The sequence below is a fragment of the Pongo abelii genome, chromosome 13 (genome assembly GCF_028885655.2).
Source record: "Pongo abelii isolate AG06213 chromosome 13, NHGRI_mPonAbe1-v2.0_pri, whole genome shotgun sequence".
NCBI lineage: Eukaryota > Metazoa > Chordata > Mammalia > Primates > Hominidae > Pongo > Pongo abelii.
The window spans coordinates 119,692,163-119,715,198 of record NC_071998.2 but is presented as its reverse complement, the minus strand read 5'-3'; the positions used below and the strand labels follow the sequence as shown (position 1 = coordinate 119,715,198).

The window sequence follows — 23,036 nt, the reverse complement described above, 5'->3', positions numbered from 1 at the left end:
CTGTTCCCTAACATGGAGACCCTGACCTCCAGAACTAGTGAGGGTTGGTCACACAGCCTTTCTGGACAGCACTCAGACCCCAACACTGGCCTTAATTTGCACCCAGACCAGCTCCTCCCCATAGTCGCAACACGGCTGCTCCCACTCCACACAAGCCCAGAGGGCCTCTACCTGCAGTAGTGCTGGAGAAAAGCCCACCAGCCAGCAGGTCATCTACCCCCAAAAGAATGATGTGCACACCCCGTCCCCCAACACTGCTGGGACAACCTTTTGCCACTTTCATCTCCACAGGGTGAGAGGAGAGAAATTCCATCTTAAATTATTGACATAGAATGAAAAGCAACATTTTGGGTGGGATGACGCTTTTGGTGGGATGTTAGCACCCTAATTCTTTTTGGGGGTCTCCCTCCAGCAAACAAAGCTCTTTTCTCTAGGTCATGGGAAGGAAAGACCACAGAAAGGGGGCTCAGCAGTCTTATCTATGCTACCCTCATTTTGGGTTCTGAGGCTGCTGGCTGCAGCTGGTGGGACAAAGCCTTGGACAGACGGGTGGGGATGCGTCCTGGGACACAGACTGGTCAGCACAGACTGGCTCTGCCACCCCCTTCTCCAGATGGCTCTATTAGACTACCCCCTCTCAGATTGTCTGAGTGTTCACCCCCACCCCTCTTTTGGGTGAAGGGTAGCTCTGAGGCCCTAGGCTGAGGATGGAGAGGTTGTATCACAGACCATGGCTGGGGGGATATGAGGTGCCACCCGTTTCCAAGGATGAAGCTCCGAGCGAGGCTAGTAAACAACTTAGTCTTTTATTTGCCCAAGGCCGGCTGTTGCAAGCACTGAGGCCCCAAGACTTCCAGAAGGGAAGGGGAGGAGGGGCAAACCACTCTGCCTACCAGGTGCTGCCTGCCCCATCCTGCTTCTTGCAGGAGGTGGGAAGGGAAAGAAAATGGACATTTGTGCCATCAAGTATCTCCCCAGTTTTCAGCCACCATAAATATTTAGTTGTAGAGGAGGAAACTGAGGCACATGGATCCCCACAGGCTTCTACTTGCTAGTCCAAGGTTTAACTTACTCCCTCCCCTCATCTCTACCCCCAGCAGAATGAGCTGTAAGCAGCCTGGGGAGGGTCTCAGGAGCCCATCTGGTGGCCTGTGGAGGGGGGCAGGCCAGCCAGGGTCAAGGGCTAGGGGTGGGGGGAGCAGAAGGAGGGGTGTGGCTGGAGGAACAGCTGCTGGCGGTGGGGGGAGTCAGCACTCAATAGGGGACCCCAGGTGGGGTTCCATACTGATAGCAGTGGGGGACAGGCAGAGCCCTCAGCTGTCCAGACAGGGAAATTGAGGCTGAGAAGCCTCCAGTCTTTGGGTAGGGAGGGGCCTTCCTTCAGCTACTCAGGTCCATTCATCTTCCCCATGAAGACGCGGGCTCTGGGGCTGGAGCGCCTTGTCAGCGGCCACTCCATGTTTAGACTGAGGTACAAGGAGTGGAAGGCAGCCAGGTCACCTGGCCACAGAGCCTCCTTCCACTCTTGACAAACCAGAGGGTAACCCTCCCCCACCACAGCTGCTGGAAAAGGGAGTGCTGGGCTCTGGCGCCTGTCTGCCTTCCGCTGCTCACGTGCTTGAGAAAGGCTCATTTTTAGCACCTGGCCTCTTTTCCCTGCCTGGAGGGAGCTTGGGGGACAGAGCAGGGAAGAAGGCAGGCAAGGGGGACAGGGAGACCTGGAAGCAGGGCCCAAGGGGATGTCTGATTGCTTCGTTCTCCCCTCTAAGGGTGCCCAGGCCCAGAGAAGGGCCCTCAGCCGCCGTGCAGAGTGGAGATGAAGAGGACGCTGTCCTGGTCCTGAAGCTGGTAGTCCAGCTCACCCTGGTGCGGGAGAGAGGGGAGCGGGAGACCCTCAGGGCCACCTTCCCAGGTCCACCCCAGGAGTTGGGAGAGCAGGGGCTGAGGACTGGCTGCTCTGGAAGAGACAGACTCTACCAGAAAAATGGGTATCCTATACCTCAACCTGCAAATCTTCAGGATGGAGGGGTACTCCCATGTCCCCAGCTACCCATCCCTTCCTCACCTGGAGTGGGAGACTCCAGCAGCCTCAGTGTGGGGCTGGAGTGGGGCGGAGGATTACCCAGCCACTCTATACGTGCCTGAGGAGAGGCCCAACACTTTCCCACTGAAGCAGCAAGGGCAGGGGCTGGGGGAGGGATGTCCCCCAAGGTACTGACCAGTAGCTCCCAGTCGGCATCGTTAATCAGCACCAGAATTCCTGGCCGCCTGTGGGAAAGATGGTGGTGAGTAGCAAGGAGTGCGAGGCAGGAGGCAGTAGCACAGAGGAAGAGAGGCTGAGAGCTTTGGGCTGCTTGAGAGTGTGCTGGGGAGCTTTCCTCCTGGGGTCTGGCTAAAGATCTCCCAGGAAGGGGAGGCTGGTCTGAGTGTGAAGGAAACCAGGTCAGACAGTCATGCATGGTCTTTGTAGCCAGATGGAAAATGGGTGCAAATGCCAGCCAGCACCACCACCCAGACCGTGGGCAGGTCATTTTGTTTCTGAGTACCAGGTTCCTCATCTGAAAATGGGATAAGTGATAGTGTCTATCCCACAAGGCCTATACGAAAACGAAATGAGCTGATATGTGTGGAGTGCTTGCCACACTGTCATGGTAACCATTAGTGGGACTTTTCCAGGGGTCTAATCTTACTCTTGTTAGCCCTGGAAAATAACTTCGGCTTTTTTTTAGGCCTCTGCATGCCCATCCTGGAGAGAAGGCTGTTTTGCCTCTTCCGAATCAGTTGCCATGCCACATGGCAATGCTCACGTGCAGTCCTGCCCGGCATAAGGCAGGGTAGGTCAAGTCAACATTTGGTCAGGCAGCTTAGCCTGGCTCCCACTGGTAATGGCCCAAGGAGCACTGCTGGCCTTAGAGGTGGCCTCCAAGACCACTGGACCATGACCTGAAGGAGGGCTGATCCCCTAGGCCTGATCCCCTAGGACCTGACAGTGACCTATGCTTTGAGGCAAATAAGCGAGCCTCACAACTGCACCGGCCACCTTTCACATGGGGGACTGGCCTTGTTTTAGAAGTAACTTCTTGGCAACTGGAACCTGGTCCTTTCCAAGGAGACTGCACTGGGCTTCTATGGGGTGTCCCCAGTGAGTGTGTGTGCATGTGCATGGGTGTGTGCACGCACAGAGTCAATGACTCCTTGGAATTCTAGACCTGTGCTGCACTGTATGCTAATCTACTAGCTGCATGTGGCTATTTAAATTACAATGAAATAAAACAGAATATTTAGCTCTTCAGTTGTACTAGCTACATTTTTTTCCTCAGCACTTTCTGTGTAGAGAGTAACTGAGGCCCAGAGAAGCAAAATAAGTCGCCTAAGGTCCCACAGCAAGTCTGTGGCAACCAGAGGGCAGAATCCAAGTTTTCTGAGAAATTCACCAGGCTCCTTTCATCCGGGATTTAAAAAATCCTCAAGAGTTCGGTTTAGTAACAAGAAAACTGAAAATAGATCTCAGAGCTGGAAGAGTCAGGGAGGAGGAGGGGGAGAACTGGATTCAGAGAAGGCCAGGACTGAACCCGAGGGTGGGGGCTCAAATATCCGTCCCTCCCTCCACCCCCTTCAGGGAAGGGAGGAGTGGGACTCACACGCTGTCTCCCTGGATGAACAACTCTGGCCGCTCTTTTAGCAAATTCTTCTTGATCCAGATGAGCAGGTTCCGGATGTCCCCTGGAAAGGAATGCACAGAACAAACTCTTGTCAAACCCAAATGGCGCCTGCCCCACCCCCCAAGAGCCTTGCCTGGCCCACAAGGAAATACACACGGGGTTTAGAGGGCTTCTTTTAGACCAGGCTGTGATGGCCCATGAACTTGTAGATTCCAAAGGTGAGGAAACAGGTTAGGACAGGTCAGTGACTTGCCAGGTGGATCTTCAGAGAAAGCTGCACCTGGCACTGCTGAAGTCCTGGAGAAGAGGCAATGGGATTTACCTATAGTGGGGGGATTCAAGGCAGATGGCGGGAGGACTGCCGCATCTAAAGGGTTAGGAGACAAGCCCCTACCCACAAGTCCTGGAAGCCAGTCTCCAACTGCCATGGCTGGACTTCTGAGAGGACCCGGAAGAGCCCCCTCCACCTTTATCTCTCCAGCCAGTCGCAGATGGGGAGGATTCGGCTTTGCTCTTGGAGGGGTCTGCATATATTTCCCTTTGTGAGGGAAAAAAACAATTGCTGAGCTGATAACATCAGTTAATTTCCTCTGGCAGAGGGAGAGAAGGATCATTCACCAGCTAGGGATGCTGACAAATCCCTGCTCCACTCCCCCGTCACCACCCCACGCTTCCAGAGCCCTCCACGCCAGCGGTGGCCAGAGGTTCGGGTGACAGGGCCTCTCCTGCTCAGCTAACACTGAGATCTGCCTCCTTGTGGTTCTGGGGAAGCCACCAGTCTCTCTGTATGTCTTGTGGAGGCTCAGAGCCACCTGTCTCCAGGGTCACCTGTCCTTTCCTAGGGGCAGCAGTATCGGGCCACAGCACACAGCAATGTGGCTCTATAAACACCTCGAAGCCTATGGTCCTCAACTGTCCGCCCCCGAAACAGGGCCATTCTCCTGAGGCTGCGGAGTTCCTTCTCATTCCCTTAGATGACTTGAGGATAAAAGTCCTAGGGCGACAACTCGCCTCTGGGAAGCCAGCAAACGGGTTGGGGTTAACCATCCCCATCCCGAGTCAGCGTCCAGAGGGGTCTGCTGTCCTGGACTAATGCCTGAGACAAAGCTCAGGGCTAAGCTGGAGAAGTCTCAGGTGAGGCCTTGGTTTTCCTGCCTGGAGTCCAGAGTGTACACAAGGGAAAGGCTGCTAGGACTCAGGGCGACTTTGCTCTGCCCTATCTGGGCCCGCAGTGTGGCACGCACACACGGCCCCAGCCTTGGGCAGGGAGTTAAGGCATGCTGGCTGGCACGCGTGCCCCCTCGCTCTGACAGGCCTGCAGCCTGGATGGTCCACTTTGCTTGGTGCCAACTTGCCTGGATTGTACGCAGCAAAGCACAGGGCCACGGGCAAAGTGTCCATGGACTGAGACTGCCGCCTTTCCACTTTAATGTCTCCTTTTAAACAAAGCAGATCGGAGTCTTCACGGTCCCTGGAGCAGGCAAGGGATGGGGAAAATGCTGCCTCCAACTAGCTGCAGCCCACTTGGACTCCTGGCTGGGTTCCTCCCTGAGGTCTGGGTTTCAGAGGTTTCCCCTTGGCTCTGAATCCCCTTGGCCTCCATCTTGGCACTGTCTGGTGGGCCGCCAACCCATATATCTTGTAGCGGCTCGATAGAGCCACCGGGGTCTGACACATCCATCAGCCAGCCCTGGCGGGCGGGGGTGTGCCTGTGTGTGTGGAGGCGGCGAGAAGGTCTGGGCAGTGCCTGGCCTTCATGGAACCAGGACTCAATTAGGGGACAGCCCTGGCTCCCTCCAAAGGGAAGGTGCTTCTGCTCCACTCTGGATAGGACTGGGGGTGGGGGAAGGGCTAGTGGTCATGGTGGGGTCATCCAAACGATGGCACCAGCATGGAGTCCCAGAGGGATGAGCTGGGGGATGAGTCTGCTGCCCAGTGCGGGCTCATTTATCATGATGCTCCTATTTGCTGAGGTCACTCCCTCCCTCTTCTGCCCGCCCCCCGCCCAGGCCTGCCCACATTTTTGATAGCCTGTTACCATGGTGAGGCTACTGCATCACCACCCGTATTGTTCCCCCATGCCCGGATTTGGGGGTGGGGAGAGGGGGAACTCATGGTTCCCTTTGCAGGATGCAAGGGCCACTCGGCCTGGCCTGAAACACACCCCCAGGGACATCTTGCTAGGCTTGCTGAGGCACAGACAATATGCAAATAGCCTTCAAGCCAGATGGTCGGCTTCCAAAGGTGCCCAGGGGAGGAGGAAGGGTTAAGCAGAGTCAGGGGCCGGTGGCTTGGGGATGGATGGCTCTGGGATAGATGGGGGCTGGAGACTCTCACTTTCACCTTCCCACTCTGTGTCCTCTTGTCTTCCCTCTCCTACTAGGGGCAGTCTCCCTCCTGGGATCCCATGTGATCACGCAGGAGAAAAATATTTATTGAGCAGCTACTATGTGCAAGGTGCTAGGGAGATGGCAGTGGGCAAGAGGGACACAGAGCTACCTACCCTCAGGGAGCTAGAGGCCAGTAGGGGAGACAGACCATACTTAATTAGTTGTAACAAATGCTATCTCCTTCATCTGGGATCAGGAGAGGCCTGACTGAGGGTGTTAAACAGTGAAGCTCAGGTCTGAAGGATGAGTGGGGTGGGCAGCATTCTGGACAGAAGGATAACACATGGGAAGGCTGGGGCAGGATGGAATGGGCAGGTTCAAGGTAGCAGAACAGAGAAGGTAAGAAGCTCAGCGGGAGATGGGGCCAGACCTTGAGAACGGGCCTGCTCCCGTAGGGGCCTCTCCCTCCTAGTGAACCTCAGCGGTATCTCCCAGGTATGTGTTTCCTGGGAACCAGGCCCCACTGCCCAGGCCTGTGCTTCCATGTGTCTCTGACTCAACACTTGAATCACGATCCAGCTCAAATGTATGGCAATACCATTACCATTACTTGAGTGGACAACTGGGGAGGTAGGGAGGGAAGGAGGGAGGAAGAAAGAGATTAAGAGCATGGACCCTGGAGTCAGACAGGCCTGGTTTTGAGCTGGACTCCATCACTTCCTAGTTCTATGACCTTAGGTAAAGAATTCTTGGAGCCTCGGCTTCCTTTTTTTGTAAAATGGGGATGTTAACATTGTCTCATAGGGTCATTGTGGGGGATCAAATAAGACGATATATACAAAGCTCTCAGCACTGTGCCCTGCATATCAACGCTGTAATTACTCCAGGATCCAGAGGAAGAACCTATACCCCTCGTGCTCTCTGGGTTTCTGCACGCTCTGCCCAGTGGCCTGGCACCCCAGCTTTAGAGGGCAAGGTAGAGCCAACCATTAATCAGATAGTGCTGGGACTGGCTGGGGTTTTCTGTGGCATCCCGTATCTTCCCATCAGAAGCTGGAAGGGGAATGAGGGGACTGGGAGAGTAGTGAGGGGTCCTAGATACTGACCTTCCTTCTATGTTAGATGTTTGAACCCACAAGATGTTGGGGTTGGCCAATGCTCCCAGTACAATCCAGGTGGTAGGAATGACACTCTGAGGCTGTAGGTGCTGGCGGCCAGGCTGCCCCTGGGCACACAGCACCAGAAGAGGGAGATGGGCACCTAATACAAGGTTTCCAGTGCAGGATGCCTTGGCACCTGGCCTGCCCATCGGGGGCAGAGCAGGCGATGAGAGCTGCTGCTCTATGGTGGAGTGGTTGAGTTCTGAGTCTACAGCCAGAGGACCTGGGCTGTGTGCTCGATGGCCTTAGCTAGGAAGTCACTTCATCTTGCTGTCTCAGTGTCATCCTCTGACAAGCAGGGGTAATAATCCAAACACCAAGAATGCTGAGGATTACGTAAGGCACAATGCCCATGGCAGGCCTGGCAGTGTCACACACACAGGACACGCTCAACAGATGGCTGCTCTGAGCTGTAAGCCCACAGTGACTTCAGATTCCTCATCCTCTGGGCTCCAGTACCTTCTAAAGGCTGCTGCCAAAGGGAGGATACCCACCATGGAGAGCACCGACGCAAGCTCCACCAGAATCCCTCGCCCCAGTGGACTTGTTCTACTCTGGGGGACACTGACTGCCCACTGTGGGAGGGCCCCAAAGGGTGTCAGCCTCAGCCTTGTGGGACTGAAACGGAGCAACCTCAAAGTCGTATCTGATATTGACTCGCAGGCGTAACAGACCCTCATCCAGCCTCTCTTTGAACACCTCCAGGGACAGGAGGTCAGCTCCTCTGTGGAGCGGCTCTGATTGTTAAGAGCTCTTTTCTCCCAAGCAGAAATCTGTCTTCCTGTCATTCCCACCCACTGGGCCTGAATGGTCCACAGGGACCATGCCAACAAATGCACCCCCTATTCCCCAGGATGGCCCTTCAGATTTGGAAGAAAGGATCCCCTAAGTCTTCTCTTCCACAGGTTAAACTGCCTCTGTCCCCACCAAGTCCACCAGGCTCCAAGACCGGCTCTTCGGGGAGCCCACCCCAGGCCTCAGTTGAAAAGGGAAAAGAAAGAGCTGGCAAGCGGGGAGTAACAGAGGAGAGGGGGTGGAGGGAACATCAGAGGGGCCATTTACAAGTGAATGGGGGTAAGAATGGAGCAGTTTGTGGGCTAAACTGGCCTCAGAAGGAGGTTTACAGATGTGCGAGGGGACCTCCTCATTGTTTAATTAAGCAGAAAGTGGATCTTTTCAAAAGCAATTTTGCACAGGGACTGGGAGGGGTATGGGGAGGAGGGAGGTGGAGAGGGGATCAGCAAACAGGCCCTGAGAGCAGAGAAAGGAACAGCTGGCCCCAGAGAGGCTGTGAAATGCATGCTAAGCAGTTTAAAGCACCCAGGAGCTCCTGCAGCTCCTGCCCTCCCTCACCAGCCACCCTTTAACACAAGTGGAGCAGGCGGAGGGGGCACAATGGCAGGGCAGGGGAAGACAGGCAGGGAAAGGTGAGGCGGCCACGTCTACACTTGGGGCCTGGGCAGGGGACCTTGGGTCAAAGGGATGCTTGAATCACAGAGGCCAACTCCCAGCAGCCACAATACCCTAAGCTGGTGGGTGCCTGCCTGGCCGTTTCAGCGAGATGGCTGTTAAGACATCCCTCCTCTCACACAACTTCTTACTGGGTCAGCACACTCTGCTTCACAGATGTATATACTTGGATCTTGAAGAAACTTCTCTTATAGATGTCAAAGAGACAACCAGCTCAATAACGTACAAAGCAAGCCCAACCTCCCATCTTACAGATGGGGAAGAAAGAGGCTGGCAGGAATAAGTGATATGCAACTGTGCGTGCCAGGCTTCCTCTCTCACAGTCTCACTCCCTCAGGCCTTGCTCATCATTTCTCCCAAATTGGTTGGGTTGGAAGCTCTCCCCTGGCCTAGGAGCCACGAGTTCCCTCATTTGTGAGGCTTGTCACATTCTGAAATCTTACGGCTGCTATTATTTCTGCTGGAACCTCCAAGGCTCTCTTGGCCAAGTGGCAGCCCCTAGGCTGGGAAGGCTGCCAGATGACATATCTGGGCATGGACTTGGGGGAAGGGTAAGACTCTCCTAGCAGCACCAGGCCCCTGACCCCCAGCTGGGCTCACATGTGCCAGGGTGAGGCCTGGCAGCTGCTAACCAGCTCTGTTGGTGACCTAGGGTCTGCTTTGTGACCCATGCCTCTGGGCACAACAGGAACCAGGTGTAGGCACTCACAGCAAAGGGGCCAAAGACTAAGTGGGCCACTGTGCCTTCCCTCCCACTCCTCTCCTTTCTTCCCAGAGTGGGGATAGGCCCCTGCCTGTTCCCTGAACAGTGGCTGGAAGATGAGGTATAAAAAAATCTGAGTCCCAGTCCAGCCTCCCTACTCAGGTAACTCTGGACAGGCCTCAGGTCCCTCCCTCCTTCTCTTTTTCTTTTAGGGGTCTCTTATCTCTTGGGGTCATCTGAAAGTTGAAATGAGTAGCTGTTGAACTCATGAATAAATAAATGAAGGAAAGCGTAAAAACTGGAAAATATAAGATGTTAGAGTAATTCAGGGAGCCTCTCGGGATAGATGGTGATGGGTTAGTGGCAAAGTGCCAGGACTCTGAAATTCAGTGGCCTGAAAGCTAGTTCTGAATCCCAACTCTGCTATTTAAATAACTCTATGACTTGGCATGAGACCCCTGACTTTTCTAAATTTTGGTTTCTACCTTTTATTTGTTTTGTTTTTTGTTTTTGAGATGGAGTCTCGCTCTGCGCCCAGGCTGGAGTGCAGTGGCATGATCTCGGCTCACTACAACCTCCACCTCCAGGGTTCAAGCGATTCTCCTGCCTCAGCCTCCTGAGTAGCTGGGATTACAGATGCCCACCACCATGCCCAGCTATTTTTGTATTTTTAGTAGAGACAGGGTTTCACCATGTTGGCCTGGCTGGTCTCGAACTCCAGACTTCAGGTGATCCGCCTACCTCGGCCTCCCAAAGTGCTAGGATTACAGGAGTGAGCCACTGCACCTGGCCTTGGTATGTTACCTCCTTAAAGAGACCTCTGCTGACCACCTATTAGTCCTATTCAAGTACCCTTTTGTTCTCCTCATGCCAATTACTAAAAGTTGTAATGATGCAGTTATACATTCATTTGTTTACTTGTTTATTCCCTGGCTCCACTCCCATTACACTGCTAACTCTACTAGGGCAAGGACCACATCTGTTTCGCTCATGAATGAATATCCAGTAACTTAGTACAGTGATGGCACAAAGAGGGCACTCGAAATAGATTTGCCAACTACATGAAAGAATAAAGTACTTTGGGGCTGGGCGCGGTGGCTCACGCCTGTAATCCCAGCATTTTGGGAGGCCAAGGTGGGCAGATCACGAGGTCAGGAGATCGAGACCATCCTGGCTAACATGGTGAAACCCCGTCTCTACTAAAAAATACAAAAAATTAGCCAGGCGTGGTGGCAGGCGCCTGTAGTCCCAGCTACTCGGGAGGCTGAGGCAGGAGAATGGCGTGAACCTGGGAGGCGGAGCTTGCAGTGAGCCAAGATCGCGCCACTGCAATCCAGCCTGGGCAACAGAGCAAGGCTCCATCTCAAAAACAAACAAACAAAAAAAGAATGAAGTACTTTCTTATTTTGAGACAGGGTCTGACAGCCTCAGGTCTGCTGCCCAGGCTGGAGTGCAGCAGCATGCTACTAGCTCACTGCAACCTCCACATCCCGGGCTCAAGCCATTCTCCAACCTCAGCCTCCCAAATAGCTGGGACTACTGGGATGCACTACCATACTCAGCTAATTTTCATATTTTTTGTAGAGACGGGGTTTCACCATGTTGCCCGGGCTGGTCTCGAACTCCTGGGCTCAAGCGATCCACCTGTCTCGGCTTCCCAAAGTGCTGGCCAAAGCGCCCAGCCAAATAAAGTACTTTCTTTTTTTTTGTATATTTAGTAGAGACAAGGTTTCACCGTGTTAGCCAGATGGTCTCGATCTCCTGACCTCGTGATCCACCTGCCTCGGCCTCCCAAAGTGCTAGGATTACAGGCATAAGCCACCGCGCCTGGCCCAAATAAAGTACTTTCTACTGTACCTGGCACTGCTGAGTACTCAGTCAATGAATGAATGAAATGGGGCCAGAATTATTAAAATTTGGGGAGCAGGCACAGTGGCTCGTGCCTGTAATCCCAACACTTTGGGAGGCTATGGTGGGCGGGTCACTTGAGGTCAGGAGTTAGAGACCAGCCCAGCCAACATGGTGAAACCCCGTCTCTACTAAAACATACAAAAATTGGCCGGGCACGGTGGCTCACGCCTGTAATCCCAGCACTTTGGGAGGCTGAGGTGGGCAGATCATGAGGTCAGGAAATCGAGACCATCCTGGCCAACATGGTGAAACCCTGTCTCTACTAAAATACAAAAAATTAGCCGGGCATGGTGGTGCATGCCTGTAGTCCCAGCTACTCGGGAGGCTGAGGCAGGAAAATCGCTTGAACCCGGGAGGCGGAGGTTGCAGTGAGCTGAGATTGCGCCACTGCAATCCAGCCTGGCGACAGAGCAAGACCTCGTCTCAAAAAAAAAAAAAAAAAAAGTGGCCAGGTGCGGTGGCTCATGCCTGTAATCCCAGCTACTTGGGAAGCTGAGGTGGGAGAATTGCTTGAACCCAGGAGGTGGGGGTTGCAGCGTGCCGAGACTGCACCACAGCACTTCAGCCTGGGAGACAGAGCGAGACTCCATCTCAAAAGAAAAAAAAAAAAAAATTTGTGGGTTTTCATGTCAGACAAACTCCAGAGGAAATAAATAATAACTTGTGATATTTTAATAAACTTCCAGGCAAGGTCTTTGAGACTGAATCTTTGAGAAACTTCTTCTCAGAGCACCGTGTGCCTTCCCAAGGCTGCATGGCCATCTGTCAAACTAAGAAACAGTCACCTTTAGCACCCCATGTCTTCCTCGACCAGGGACACACAATCCTGACACTAAACACCAGCCACATATCCCCTCCCAGCTCAATGTGGGCAGTGCCCTGCTCCTCAGTAAGTGTCCCCCCAGCCTCCAAGTGTGGCAGACAGACCCCACCCTGTGCCACTGCTCTCCAACCTGAGGGAGGGACAGAGAGGTGCGGCAGCCAGTGAATCTGAGCAATACTAATTGATTCCTGGCAGATGTGTGTCCAGTTCCAGAAGAATCTTGCCAAATCTCACTTGACCATTTTCTTTTTTTCTCTCCATACATATTCTGCTTTTTTTTTTTTTTTTTTTTTTTTTTGAGACAGGGTCTCACTCTGGCACCCAGGCTGAAGAACAGTGGTGTGATCATAGCTCACCGTAGTCTCCATCTCCTGGGCTCAAGCAATCCTTCAACATCAGCCTCTAAAACAGCTAGGAACATAGGTGCATGCCACTATGCCTGGCTAATTTTTTATTTTTTTATAAAGACCAGGTTTTGCCATGTTACCCAGGCTGGTCTCAAATTCCTGGGCTCAGGTAATCCTCCTACCTCAGCCTCCCAAAGTGTTAGGATTACAGGCATGAGCCACTGTGCCTGGCTTATTTTCTTTCCTTTTCTTTTTTTTTTTTTTTTTTTTTTGAGATGGAGTCTCACTCTGTTGCCCAGGCTGGAGTGCAGTGGCATGATTCGGCTCACTGCAACCTCCGCCCCTCTAGGTTTAAGCAATTCTCTGCCTCAGCCTCTGGAGTAGCTGGGATTACAGGCGCATGCCACCACGCCCAGCTAATTTTTTCGTATTTTTAGTAGAGATGGGGTTTCACCATCTTGGCCAGGCTGGTGTTGAACTCCTGACCTCGTGATCCACCCGCCTTGGCCTCCCAAAGTGCTGGGATTACAGGCGTGAGCCACCGTGCCCGGCCAATGCCTGGCCTGTTTTCTTATTTCTTTTTCTTTTTTTTTGAGATGGAGTCTTGCTCTTGTTGCCCAGGCTGGAGTGCAGTGGTGCGATCTTGGTTCACTGCAACCTCTGCCTCTCGGGTTCAAGCAATTCTCCTGCTTCAGCCTCCCAAGTAGCTGGGATTACAGATGCCTGCCACTGCGCCAGCTAATTTTTGTACTGTTAGTAGAGACAGGGTTTCATCATGTTGGTCAGGATGGTCTCGAACTCCTGACCTCATGATCCGCCCGCCTCGGCCTCCCAAAGTGCTGGGATTAAAGGTGTGAGCCACCGCGCCCAGCCTGACTTGACCATTTTCTACCACCCACCTCCAGGAACCTCATTTCCTGTCTCTTAATATAACTGATGCCCTCTTCTCCCCAGAAGTATCTCAGTCATAGGTAGAGACTGGAATCCCATCCCTGAGCCCTTGCTAGAATCCACTGCTAAGGTTACAAAAGATCTGAACACCTGCCATATCCGGTCCCCAGCCCCTAGGCTATCCTGACAGTTACCCGGCCAAAGATCTGCAAGTTAATTCTTTAAAATCTCCCAAATTAAAGGCAGGGACTGGCTTTTTTCTTTTTTTTTTCTTTTTTTTTTGGTGACAGAATCTTGCTCTGCCACCCAGGCTGGAGTGCAGTGGCGCGATCTCGGCTCACTGAAACCTCTGCCTCCCAGGTTTAAGCAATTCTCCTGCCCCAGCCTCCTGAGTAGCTGGGATTACAAGCGCGCACCGCTATGCATGACTAATTTTTTGTATTTCTAGTAGAGATGGGATTTCGCCATGTTGGTTTAGAACTCCTAGTCTCAAGTGATCCGCCCGCCTCAGCCCCTCAAAGTGCTGGGATCACAGGTGTGAGCCTCCACACCTGGCCTGGGACTGGCTCTTGTTCATGTCTGTCTCCACAGTGATCAGCACATGGTCTGCTACACAGAAGGTGCTCAGTGTATATTTGTTCAAGAAAGATTAACAAGTATTTTTTTTTTTGAGATGGAGTCTTGCTTTGTCGCCCAGGCTAGAGTACAGTGGCATGATCTCGGCTCACTGCAACTTCCGCCTCCCCGGTTCCAGTTCAAGAAATTCTCCTGCCTCAGCCTCCTGAGTAGCTGGGATTACATGCACGTGCCACCATGCCCAGCTAATTTTTGTATTTTTAATAGAGACGGGATTTCACCATGTTGGCCAGGCTGGTCTCGAACTCCTGACCTTGTGATCCGCCCACCTTGGCCTCCCAAAGTGCTGGGATTACAGGTGTGAGCCACCCGGCCCGGCCGTTTAGACTCTTGTTTTTATTCCTTTGCCTGCTAGAGAGGCAGCTTAGCACACGGGTGCAGAACACAGGCCTGAACGGGGCTGAGTGTTCCCCATGGACCAACTCCTGTTCAACGGCCTCAAGAGAGGGGTTCAGAAAGCCAGTACTCACAGGGTTCCTCCTGTCCAGGCAAAGTGACTCGATGTTTCTTAATACCGTCAAACAGGAGCTCCGCACCACCTCTGCAAAGGAGGACCAGAGAAAAAGACAGCCAGGTGAGCTCCTGCAAATAGGAAGAGGTAGCGGAAACAGAAAACTGAGGATAGGGCTGGTAATGAAGCCCGAGAGAAGAAGAGACTAAGGTGCAGAAACACCTTGGGTGCAGTGACTAATTCTTTTTTCCCCCTTTCTTTCTTAGAGACAGGTTCTTACTCTGTCGCCTATGCTGGAATGCAGCAGTGCAATCATAGCTCACTGTAACGTTGAACTCCTGAGCTCAAGAGACCTTCCTGTTTCACCTCCCAAGTAGCTAGGACTACAGGTACATGCCACCATATCAGGCTACTTTTTATATTAATATTTATGTTTATATTTAATTTTATTTTACTCTGTTTAGTCTCACTCTGTTGTCCAGGCTGCGGTGCAGTGGTGTGATCTCAGCGCATAGCAACCTCCGCCTCCCAGGTTCAAGCGATTCTCGTGCCTCAGCCTCCCGAGTAGCTGGGACTACAGACATGAGCCACCACATCTGGCTAAGTTTTGTATTTTTAGACAGAGGGTTTCACCATGTTGGCCAGGCTGGTCTCAAACTCTTGACCTCAGGTGATCCACCCACCTTGGCCTCTCAAAGTGCTGGGATTACAGTCATGAGCCACCATGCCTGGCCCATATCAGGTTAATCTTTAAATTTTTTGTAGAGATGGAGTCTTGTTATGTTACCCAGGCTGATCTCAAACTCCTGGCCTAAAGCAATCCTCCCACTTCAGCTTCCCAAAGCGCTGGGATTACAGGCACAAGCCACTCTGCCCAGCCCCAGTGACCAATTCCTAAATATGACTTCTAATGTGGCAAAGTAGGATACAATTTTTACTAATAATCAAGTACCGGCCAGGTGTGGTGGCTCACACCTGGAATCCTAGCATTGTGGGAGGCCATAGGCGAGATGACTGCTTGAGGCCAGGAGTTTGAGATGAGCCTCAGTGAAATAGAGCCTTGGTGACATAGCAAGACCCTGTCTCTATGTAATTATTATTAGGCAACCAGTAAATTATTATTTATTTATTTTTGAGACAAGGTCTTGCTTTGTCACCCAGCATGGAGTTCAGTGGCACAATCACAGCTCACTGCAGTCTTGACCTCCTAGGCTTAAGCAATCCTCCCCCATCAGACCGCCAAGCAGCTGGGACTACAGGTGCATGGCATCACACTCAGCTAATTTTGTACTTTTTGTAGAGATGGGATTTCGCCATGTTGCTCAGGCTGGTCTCGAACTCTTAAGCTCAAGTAATCTCCCCGCCTTGGCCTCCCAAAGTGCTGAAATCAGAAGCATGAGCCACTGTGCCTGGCCTATTTTTATTTTATTATTTTATTTTACTTTTTTAAAAAATTTATTTATTGAGACAGAGTCTCACTCTGTCGCCCAGGCTAGAGTGCAGTGGTGCAATCTTGGCTCACTGCAACCTTCGCCTCCTGGGTTTAGGCAATCCTCTGCCTCAGCTTCCAGAGTAGCTGGGATTACAGGCACATGCTACCACACCTGGCTAATTTTTGTATTTTTTTTTAATAGAGACAGGGTTTCACCATTGTGGCCAGGCTGGTCTTGAACTCCTGACCTCGTGATCCATCTGCCTCAGCCTCCCAAAGTGTTGGGATTACAGGCGTGAGCCACCGCGCCTGGCCTGTTTATTTTTTGAGACAAGATCTCACTCTATCACCCAGGCTGGAGTGCAGTAGCGTGATCTCAGCTCGCTGCAACCTCAACCTCCTGGGTTCAAGCAAACCTCCCACATCAGCCCCCAAGTAGCTGGGACCACAAGCACGTGTCACCACACCTGCCTAATTTTATTTTTATTTTTTGTAGAGACAGGGTCTCCCTATGTTGTCCAGGGTGGTCTTGACCTCCTGGGCTCAAACAATCCTTCCAAAGTGCTGGGATTAGAGCTGTGAGTCATCATGCCTGGCTCTGTCTCTAATTATTTAAAAAAAAAAAAAAAATCAAGTACGCAAATTTGCATACTCTTGTTTTTACTCCTCTGCCTTCTAGAGAGGCAGTTTACCACACAGGTGCAGAACACAGCCTTTGGAGCTGCCGGCCCCAATGCGAAGCTCAGGCTCCACCTCTCCCTATGTTGAGACCTTAGATGTGTGACTCAATCTTCTTTTTTCTTTGTTATTAAAATACTTTGGGGGCCAGGCACAGTGGCTCACACCTGTAACCCTAGCACTTTGGGAGGCTGAGAGGGGAGGGAGGATTGCTTAAGTCCAGGAGTTCAAGAGCAGCCTGGGCAACATGGCAACACCTTGTGTCTACAAAAAGTACAAAAATTAGGTGGGCATGGTGGTGTGCGCCTGTAGTCCCAGCTACTTGGGAGGCTGAGGTGGGAGGATCACCTGAGCCTGGGAGGTTGAGGCTGCAGTTAGCCAAGGTCACGCCACTGTACTCCAGCCTGGGCGACACAGTGAGACCCTATCTCAAAACTAATAATAATTAAAAAATATTTTATAACAGAGATGAGGTCTCACTATATTGCCCAGGCTGGTCTTGAACTCCTGGGCTCAAGCAATCCTTCTGCCTCGGCCTCCCAAAGTGCTGGGATTATAGGCGTGGGCCACCATGCCTGGCCTTGACTCAATCTTAAGCTTCAGTCTTTCCACCTGGAAAAATGTTGGGGAGCCACTGTGAGGCACTCTGGAGACCCTGTGCATCTAGGGGTTTCCTCTGGCCAGATGATGGTTTGAAATGCTCCTGCCCATGCCACCTGCTGCTGACCTGGTGGGCACATCACAGTGCTGGAGGCTGAGAGAGTCCATGGGGCCTGGCAACAACTAAGAACAACTGTTCACATTGCCTCACCATTTATAAGATGTTCCTCATCTCATTTCATCCTCAGGGAGTCCCAGGGAAGAAGGGAGAAGGTAGATATTATTAACTCACTTTGATAGAAAAGCAGACTCAAGCCTAGAGAGGTTAAGCAACTAACTTGTCCAAGGTTAGACAGTCAGGGGCTGAATTATAATTTCAGTCTAACTGATTCCTGCTTAGCACCAGCAGACTGGTCAGAAAAAAACAGGACTTCCCAAAGGTCAGAAAGCCTCTTGAGGGCAGAGTTTGGTTCATTTCTGTGTCCTAGCACCTGGCCAAGGGAAGGCGGGGACTGCAGAGATGATTGGAGCCAAGTCCAGAAGCTAAGGCTTCTGAGATGAGTGCCAGGGCTCTTTCAGCGCTCCATGCTGCTTCTCCCTCTGGGTCTCCCAATTCCCATCTCAGACTTCTTGTGGATCTTAACTGAAAAGGCCTTACCAGACTTTTGAAGGATGTGATGTCTTCCACCCCACCACCCTTTCCCAATTTCAGGGAACAGAGATGTCCTGAGACAGCCTGCCGGGAGGCAAAGGCAAGGCAAGCATTGTCATGGGGAAAACATGGGGCGACTGTCATCCAAACAAGGTCACGCTTTGTTGATGCAGAAATGTGGAGGGGGAGAGGAGGCCCATCTGTGGCCGCGCACAGGGCCATTTCAGCTGCAAGCCCGCACAGAGCCTCCATTTATCCCCTTCCAAGAGCCTCGTTTTCTCCTGGGTGGGGGGTTGGCACATGCAGCAGCTGGGGTGGGGGAGGGTGACAGGCAAGGGGCTCAGGAGTTGGGGGTCAGAGAAGAGGGATGGGAACTGAAGGCACTGGGACTCAGGCAAACAACCAAGACTGGCCAAACCTGGTGGTGCCAGGCTCAGAGGCCGAGGCTGTTTTTCCCTTTACAAGCGGATGAAGGGAGAACCAGTCTCGCTCAAAGAGTGACCTGTCACTGATGAATTCACTGGCCCTCAAGGGAGGGGTTGGCATTTCTGCTGTCAGCACATCTGGAGTGGGGGAAGGTGCATGCCCAGCCTCAAGAGTGATTCAGGGAGGCAGACAAGGGGCCTGTTCTAGCCCAGGAGAGACCCAAGACCAGACTCTCTTATGTCTTATAAGATCTGCTATTCAAACTCAACTGACATATCTCCATCTTCCTTCAGCCCCCCAATTCTTGGTGAATGTGTTTGTAGACACCAGTGACAGGTACAGATATTCTCAAAACCGCCTTCACCTTTTCTGATGTATCTTCATCTTTTAATCTTCTGTATATACACATACATATACACATATATATATAGTTTGTTTATTTACTTCCTCTCCACCTGCTGGGCTGCAAGCTCTGCCTAAAACAGGGCCTGGTACATGGTAGACACTCAACAAATATCTGCTAAAGGAAAGGAAATGCCCATTTCTCCCAGTTCTTCTCTGACCTCAATGACATTCCCTCCTTTTGCCAATACCTCCGCAACTCAGGAAGGAGGAAGAGGGGTGGGACAGAGAGAATTCCATATCTGGGCCTTTACAACATGGACCACAGGGACACAAAACACAACTATATTACATACTTTGAATCCTCCGTGACCTGAGAAAACGCTCTGCTGAGAACAGTTCAGGGGGAAGACAAAGGATGGCAGACCTGGTCACTGACAAGAAGGAAGGTGTTAGAGGCTTAGAGGCCTTCCAGAGGGTCTCTGGAGGAGCTGGTGGGGCCAAGAGGACTATATCTGCTCAGGAGGGAGACCCTTCCAGGACTGGAGTAGGAGTGGGGCCACTAAGGGACAAAAGGGAGAAAATGATGGGCGTGTTAGCCTTTGCAAATTTGCTCCAGTTCTGGATAAGGGTGAATCATGTCTGCTAAGATACACAGGAAATGAAAGAAAGGTCAGGGCAAAAACGTGCATCAACCCAAGGACAAAGAGAGAAGGAACCTGGGTTTAGCATCATGTTGGGCATTCCTGAGAATGCTGCAATTTTCATGGAACACTGTGCTGTGACAGGAGGTGATAGAAGGTGGGTGGGTGGGTGGGTGGAGGAATGTTGTCCTGCCTTGCCAGGGGTCATTATTGCTCTTGGAGGTAAGGGAGACTGAAGTGAGAGATGATTGGGTCAGAAAAAGGGCAATTGTGCTGGTGTGTAAGCTCAGGAGAGCAATGGCCCCATCTTCCTCACATGACTTCCCCACTGAGCTAGCACAGTACCTAGCAGAGACATTCTTGATAAACAAAGACCATGTCTGACTCATGAGGATGAAAGGCAAGTTGTCTGCAGATAAATCTTTTTTTTTTTTTTTTTTGGTAGAGATGAAGTCTCCCCATGTTGCCCAGGCTGGTCTCAAATTCTTGGGCTCAAGCAGTCCTCCTGCCTCAGCCTCCCAAAGTGCTAGGATTACAGGCATGAGCCTCCATGCCTGGCCCAGATAAATCTTAACACAGCAGTCTGTGGCTTCTCTCTTTCCAGCTTTGCTGAGGCCTGTCAAGGAAGCACGGATCCTCCTAGAATCCCAGGCTTTGGGGAGTGTAGCTGGGCCAAGGGTCAGTGAGGCAAAACAGTGAGAAGTCCAGACCAATACAGTTCTAATTGGATCCAAGCAGCCAGACAATATCAATTAAAATGCACTTAGTCATGAGACTTACCCCCCTTCTAAGGGGCAGAAATGCTGAACGCTGTAGGGCATGGACAGACTTCTATTTATCTTTGTATCCTCAGTGTCTGGCTTGCTGCCCGGCACATGGTAGGCACTCAATAAATGGCTGGTGAATGAACTACCCAATTAAGGGAAAACATGAAAGAAATGGGAGGCATCCAATGAGAAGAAAGGCACTGGGAAGAGGTTTTAGATTCCCGTCCCAGACTTTTCCTTTCACATAGACCTTGGCTTGTTTATCTACACACACACAGGCACACACACACACCTACCTATTACACACACACACACACACACACCTACCTATTCCCTCTTTTCCACGTGATACTGCAAAGTACACCACCCATCTTTCAAGGCCTGTTTCTTTGCCTTCTCTCTAAGCTCTGCAGTTTCTCTCAGCTTTGAAACCATATGACAAACCTGTTTGTAGGAAGCACAAAATAGTGCCTTGGGTAGACTTCCTCCCTGCTCTGTGTTTCTTCAGTAATTGGTGTGTGTCCCAATTTCTGCATTTTTTGTCTTATGTATACTATACCGTCCCTGTTAGTTCCCTTCAGTGTCATTTCTTATTTGTCCCCGTGTCTCCACCTGACTCAAGTTCTGCAGAAGGCAATCAGCAAGTTTACTGACTGTCCTGAAGGAGGCTCAGGTCTGTTTAGCATCCCCAAGTCTTGGGAAAGAAAAAGAAAAAAGTCCCGCCCTGGCCACTACATCCCACGAGAAACAAGACCTTAATAACAGTGTAAAAAGAAACTGCTGCCCAAAGAATGAAATCAGTGGGTGGAGGGTGGTCCTTCTAGGTTCTAGCTCAGATGCCAAACAGATGGGATTGGTCCGAGATAGGAATGGAAAAGAAGATAGAGAGGCTGCCTGCTAACAGTCACGACCTTCGACTCCGGGGGAGCACAGGGCACCGAGGGGTACACAGAGAGCATCTCCCTCCCAATTTACGCCTCTATTTCCGGACAGACGGCCTCATTGCCAAGGGAGACTGGCCTCTCAGACTCTCCTAGGCGGGTAGCGTAGCTCACAGCGGGCACTGGGACACCCAGTGATTCGGCCGTGTCAGGCCCCACGGCAGAAGGAAAGGAATTCTGGGCCCGACGACTTCAATCCATCCCCACGGCGCCCCAGCTCTGTGACTCACCCGAACTCCACGTCCACTGACAAGGGCGCTGCCATGTTGAGGAAGCCGAGCTCGCAGGAAACTCCCCTCAACTTCCGGCGCGCCCGCAAATTTCCGGGTGTCTCCGGGCGCCGCGGACGGAAGAGGCGGTGCCCAGGAATCCAGCTTCGTCAGCTGTTGGAGGAAGACATCGAGGGAAGGGGAGGGCAGGGCAGGGCAGGGGAGGGGAGGGCAGGGCAGGGGAAGGGGTGGCAGAGGGAATATCACCGGTGCTGTTGGCGCTGTGAATCGGTCTCCTTCCGTCTTTCACCGACTGGGCTCAGAGACCCAGGGTGGGAAGCGCCTTGTACGGGACCACAAGCAGGCGGAGGAGAGCCCCCAGGATTTTTGCGGCGTGACCGTGAGCCACGTAACTGCTTATCTTGCATGAGTTAGAATCTCTTCAGTCTACACACCGCTTGGGCCAGCCCATCCACTCGTCTGGTTGGTTATAAATGACTCCCAGATCTTTATTTCCGACCCAGAATCTCTCCTGAGCGGGCGACTCGCTATCCAGCCGCCCCCTTTGCTGTCGATTTGGAAGTCACTCGTTCAACAGCTGTTCATTGCGCCTCCCTGTGCCAGGCATTTTGATCGGTGCTAGTGGTAAAGGGGATGGGCAAGGTTCTTGCCTTTAGGGCACTCACAGTCTAGCGGGGAGACTAACTGTAATCAAATAAGCATACTAAGACATGTACAACCTCAAACTTAAATAAAGTAACTGAAGTTATAGGAACTTCAAAAAGAAAACTGAGTAGACTGGACTTGCTGAGCTCTAAAACCTGAGTAAACTAGTTGGCTGTGAGGGGAGAGAAACCTCTAGCAGCATTCCAGTGAGGACAAAAGGCCCAGAGGCTCTGGGTGAGAACATGCTGGAACACGGGGAGGAAGGTGGAAGTTAGGGAGCCTGACTTTCATCCATCTAGAGATGGAGCTGCAAAGGTGCGCAGGGGCCAACCCCTGCCTTGTAAGCAGGTAAACATTTCAGTCTCTAGGAGCAGTGAGAGACAACTGAAGGGTTTTGGGAGACAGTGACATTTTAGAATTGTGTTTTAAAATATAATTTCTGGCTGCAATATGGAGAATGATTTGAGGGGAATAAGGAAAGAGACAAGGAGACCACTGGAGCCTGTTGCAAAAGCTCAGGGCAGGCCGGGTGTGGTAGCTCACGCCTGTAATCCCAGCACTTTGGGAGGCCGAGGCAGGCGGATCACGAGGTGAAAAGATCAACACCATCCTGGCCAACATGGCAAAACCCTGTCTTTACTAAAAAAATACAAAAATTAGCTGGATGTGGTGGCGTGCGCCTGTAGTCTCAGCTACTTGGGAGGCTGAGGCGGAAGAATCGCTGGAACCTGGGAGGTGGAGGTTGCAGTGAGCTGACATCGAGCCACTGCACTCCAGCCTGGTGACAAAGCAAGACTCTGTCTCAAAAAAAAAAAAAAAAAAAAAAAAGCCCAGGGCAGAAATGGAATGAAGCTGGCCAGGCACGGTGGCTCATGCCTGTAATCCTAGCACTTTGAGAGGCCGAGATGGGCGGATCACGAGGTCAGGAGTTCGAGACCAGTCTAGCCAACATGGTGAAACCCCGTCTCTACTAAACATACAAAAATTAGCCAGGCATGGTGACAGTCTCCTGTAATCCCAGCTACTCTGAAGGCAGAGGCAGGAGAATCCCTTGAACCCAGGAAGCAGCAGAGGTTGCAGTGAGCCAAGATCGTGCCACTGGACTCCAGCCTGGGCAACAGAGTGAGACGCTAAAAAAAAGAAATGGAATGAAGTAGACGTCCTATGGGTATCTAAACACCAGCACTTCCAAAACTGAACTCAGCATTGGTAGAGGATGATGGTGTAGCCTAGTGGTTAGGGGCAGAATGATGTAATAGTTAAGATCTAGGAGTTCAGGTGGAATGGATGTGGTG

The 23,036-nt window shown here is 51.8% G+C and overlaps 1 protein-coding gene across 2 annotated transcripts; it reads right to left on the bottom strand.

The window, feature by feature from the left end:
* Positions 1-787: 787 nt before the first annotated feature.
* On the bottom strand, positions 788-21,849 carry URM1 (ubiquitin related modifier 1). Of its 2 annotated transcripts, XM_024252284.3 has the most exons (5): positions 21,097-21,849; positions 14,404-14,474; positions 3,642-3,723; positions 2,220-2,268; positions 788-1,863 (listed from the first exon to the last, which is right to left on the bottom strand). In XM_024252284.3, the coding sequence occupies exons 1-5, from the start codon at positions 21,129-21,131 to the stop codon at positions 1,795-1,797; spliced, it is 306 nt and encodes a 101-aa protein (XP_024108052.1). In that variant the 5' UTR covers positions 21,132-21,849; the 3' UTR covers positions 788-1,794. The 2 variants fall into 2 exon arrangements, with proteins under 2 accessions (XP_024108052.1, XP_024108051.1); XM_024252283.3 differs by lacking the exon at positions 788-1,863 and having other exon boundaries at positions 1,885-2,268.
* Between the last annotated feature and the right edge of the window lie 1,187 nt (positions 21,850-23,036).

Coding starts and splice junctions, on each gene's coding strand:
- URM1 (XM_024252283.3), bottom strand. CDS start 21,131: ATGGCAGCGCCCTTGTCAGTGGACGTGGAGTTCGG. Junction 14,475..21,096: donor TCAGTGGACGTGGAGTTCGG/GTGAGTCACAGA, acceptor CCTCCTTTGCAG/AGGTGGTGCGGAGCTCCTGT. Junction 2,269..3,641: donor TTCATCCAGGGAGACAGCGT/GTGAGTCCCACT, acceptor TCTTTCCCACAG/GCGGCCAGGAATTCTGGTGC.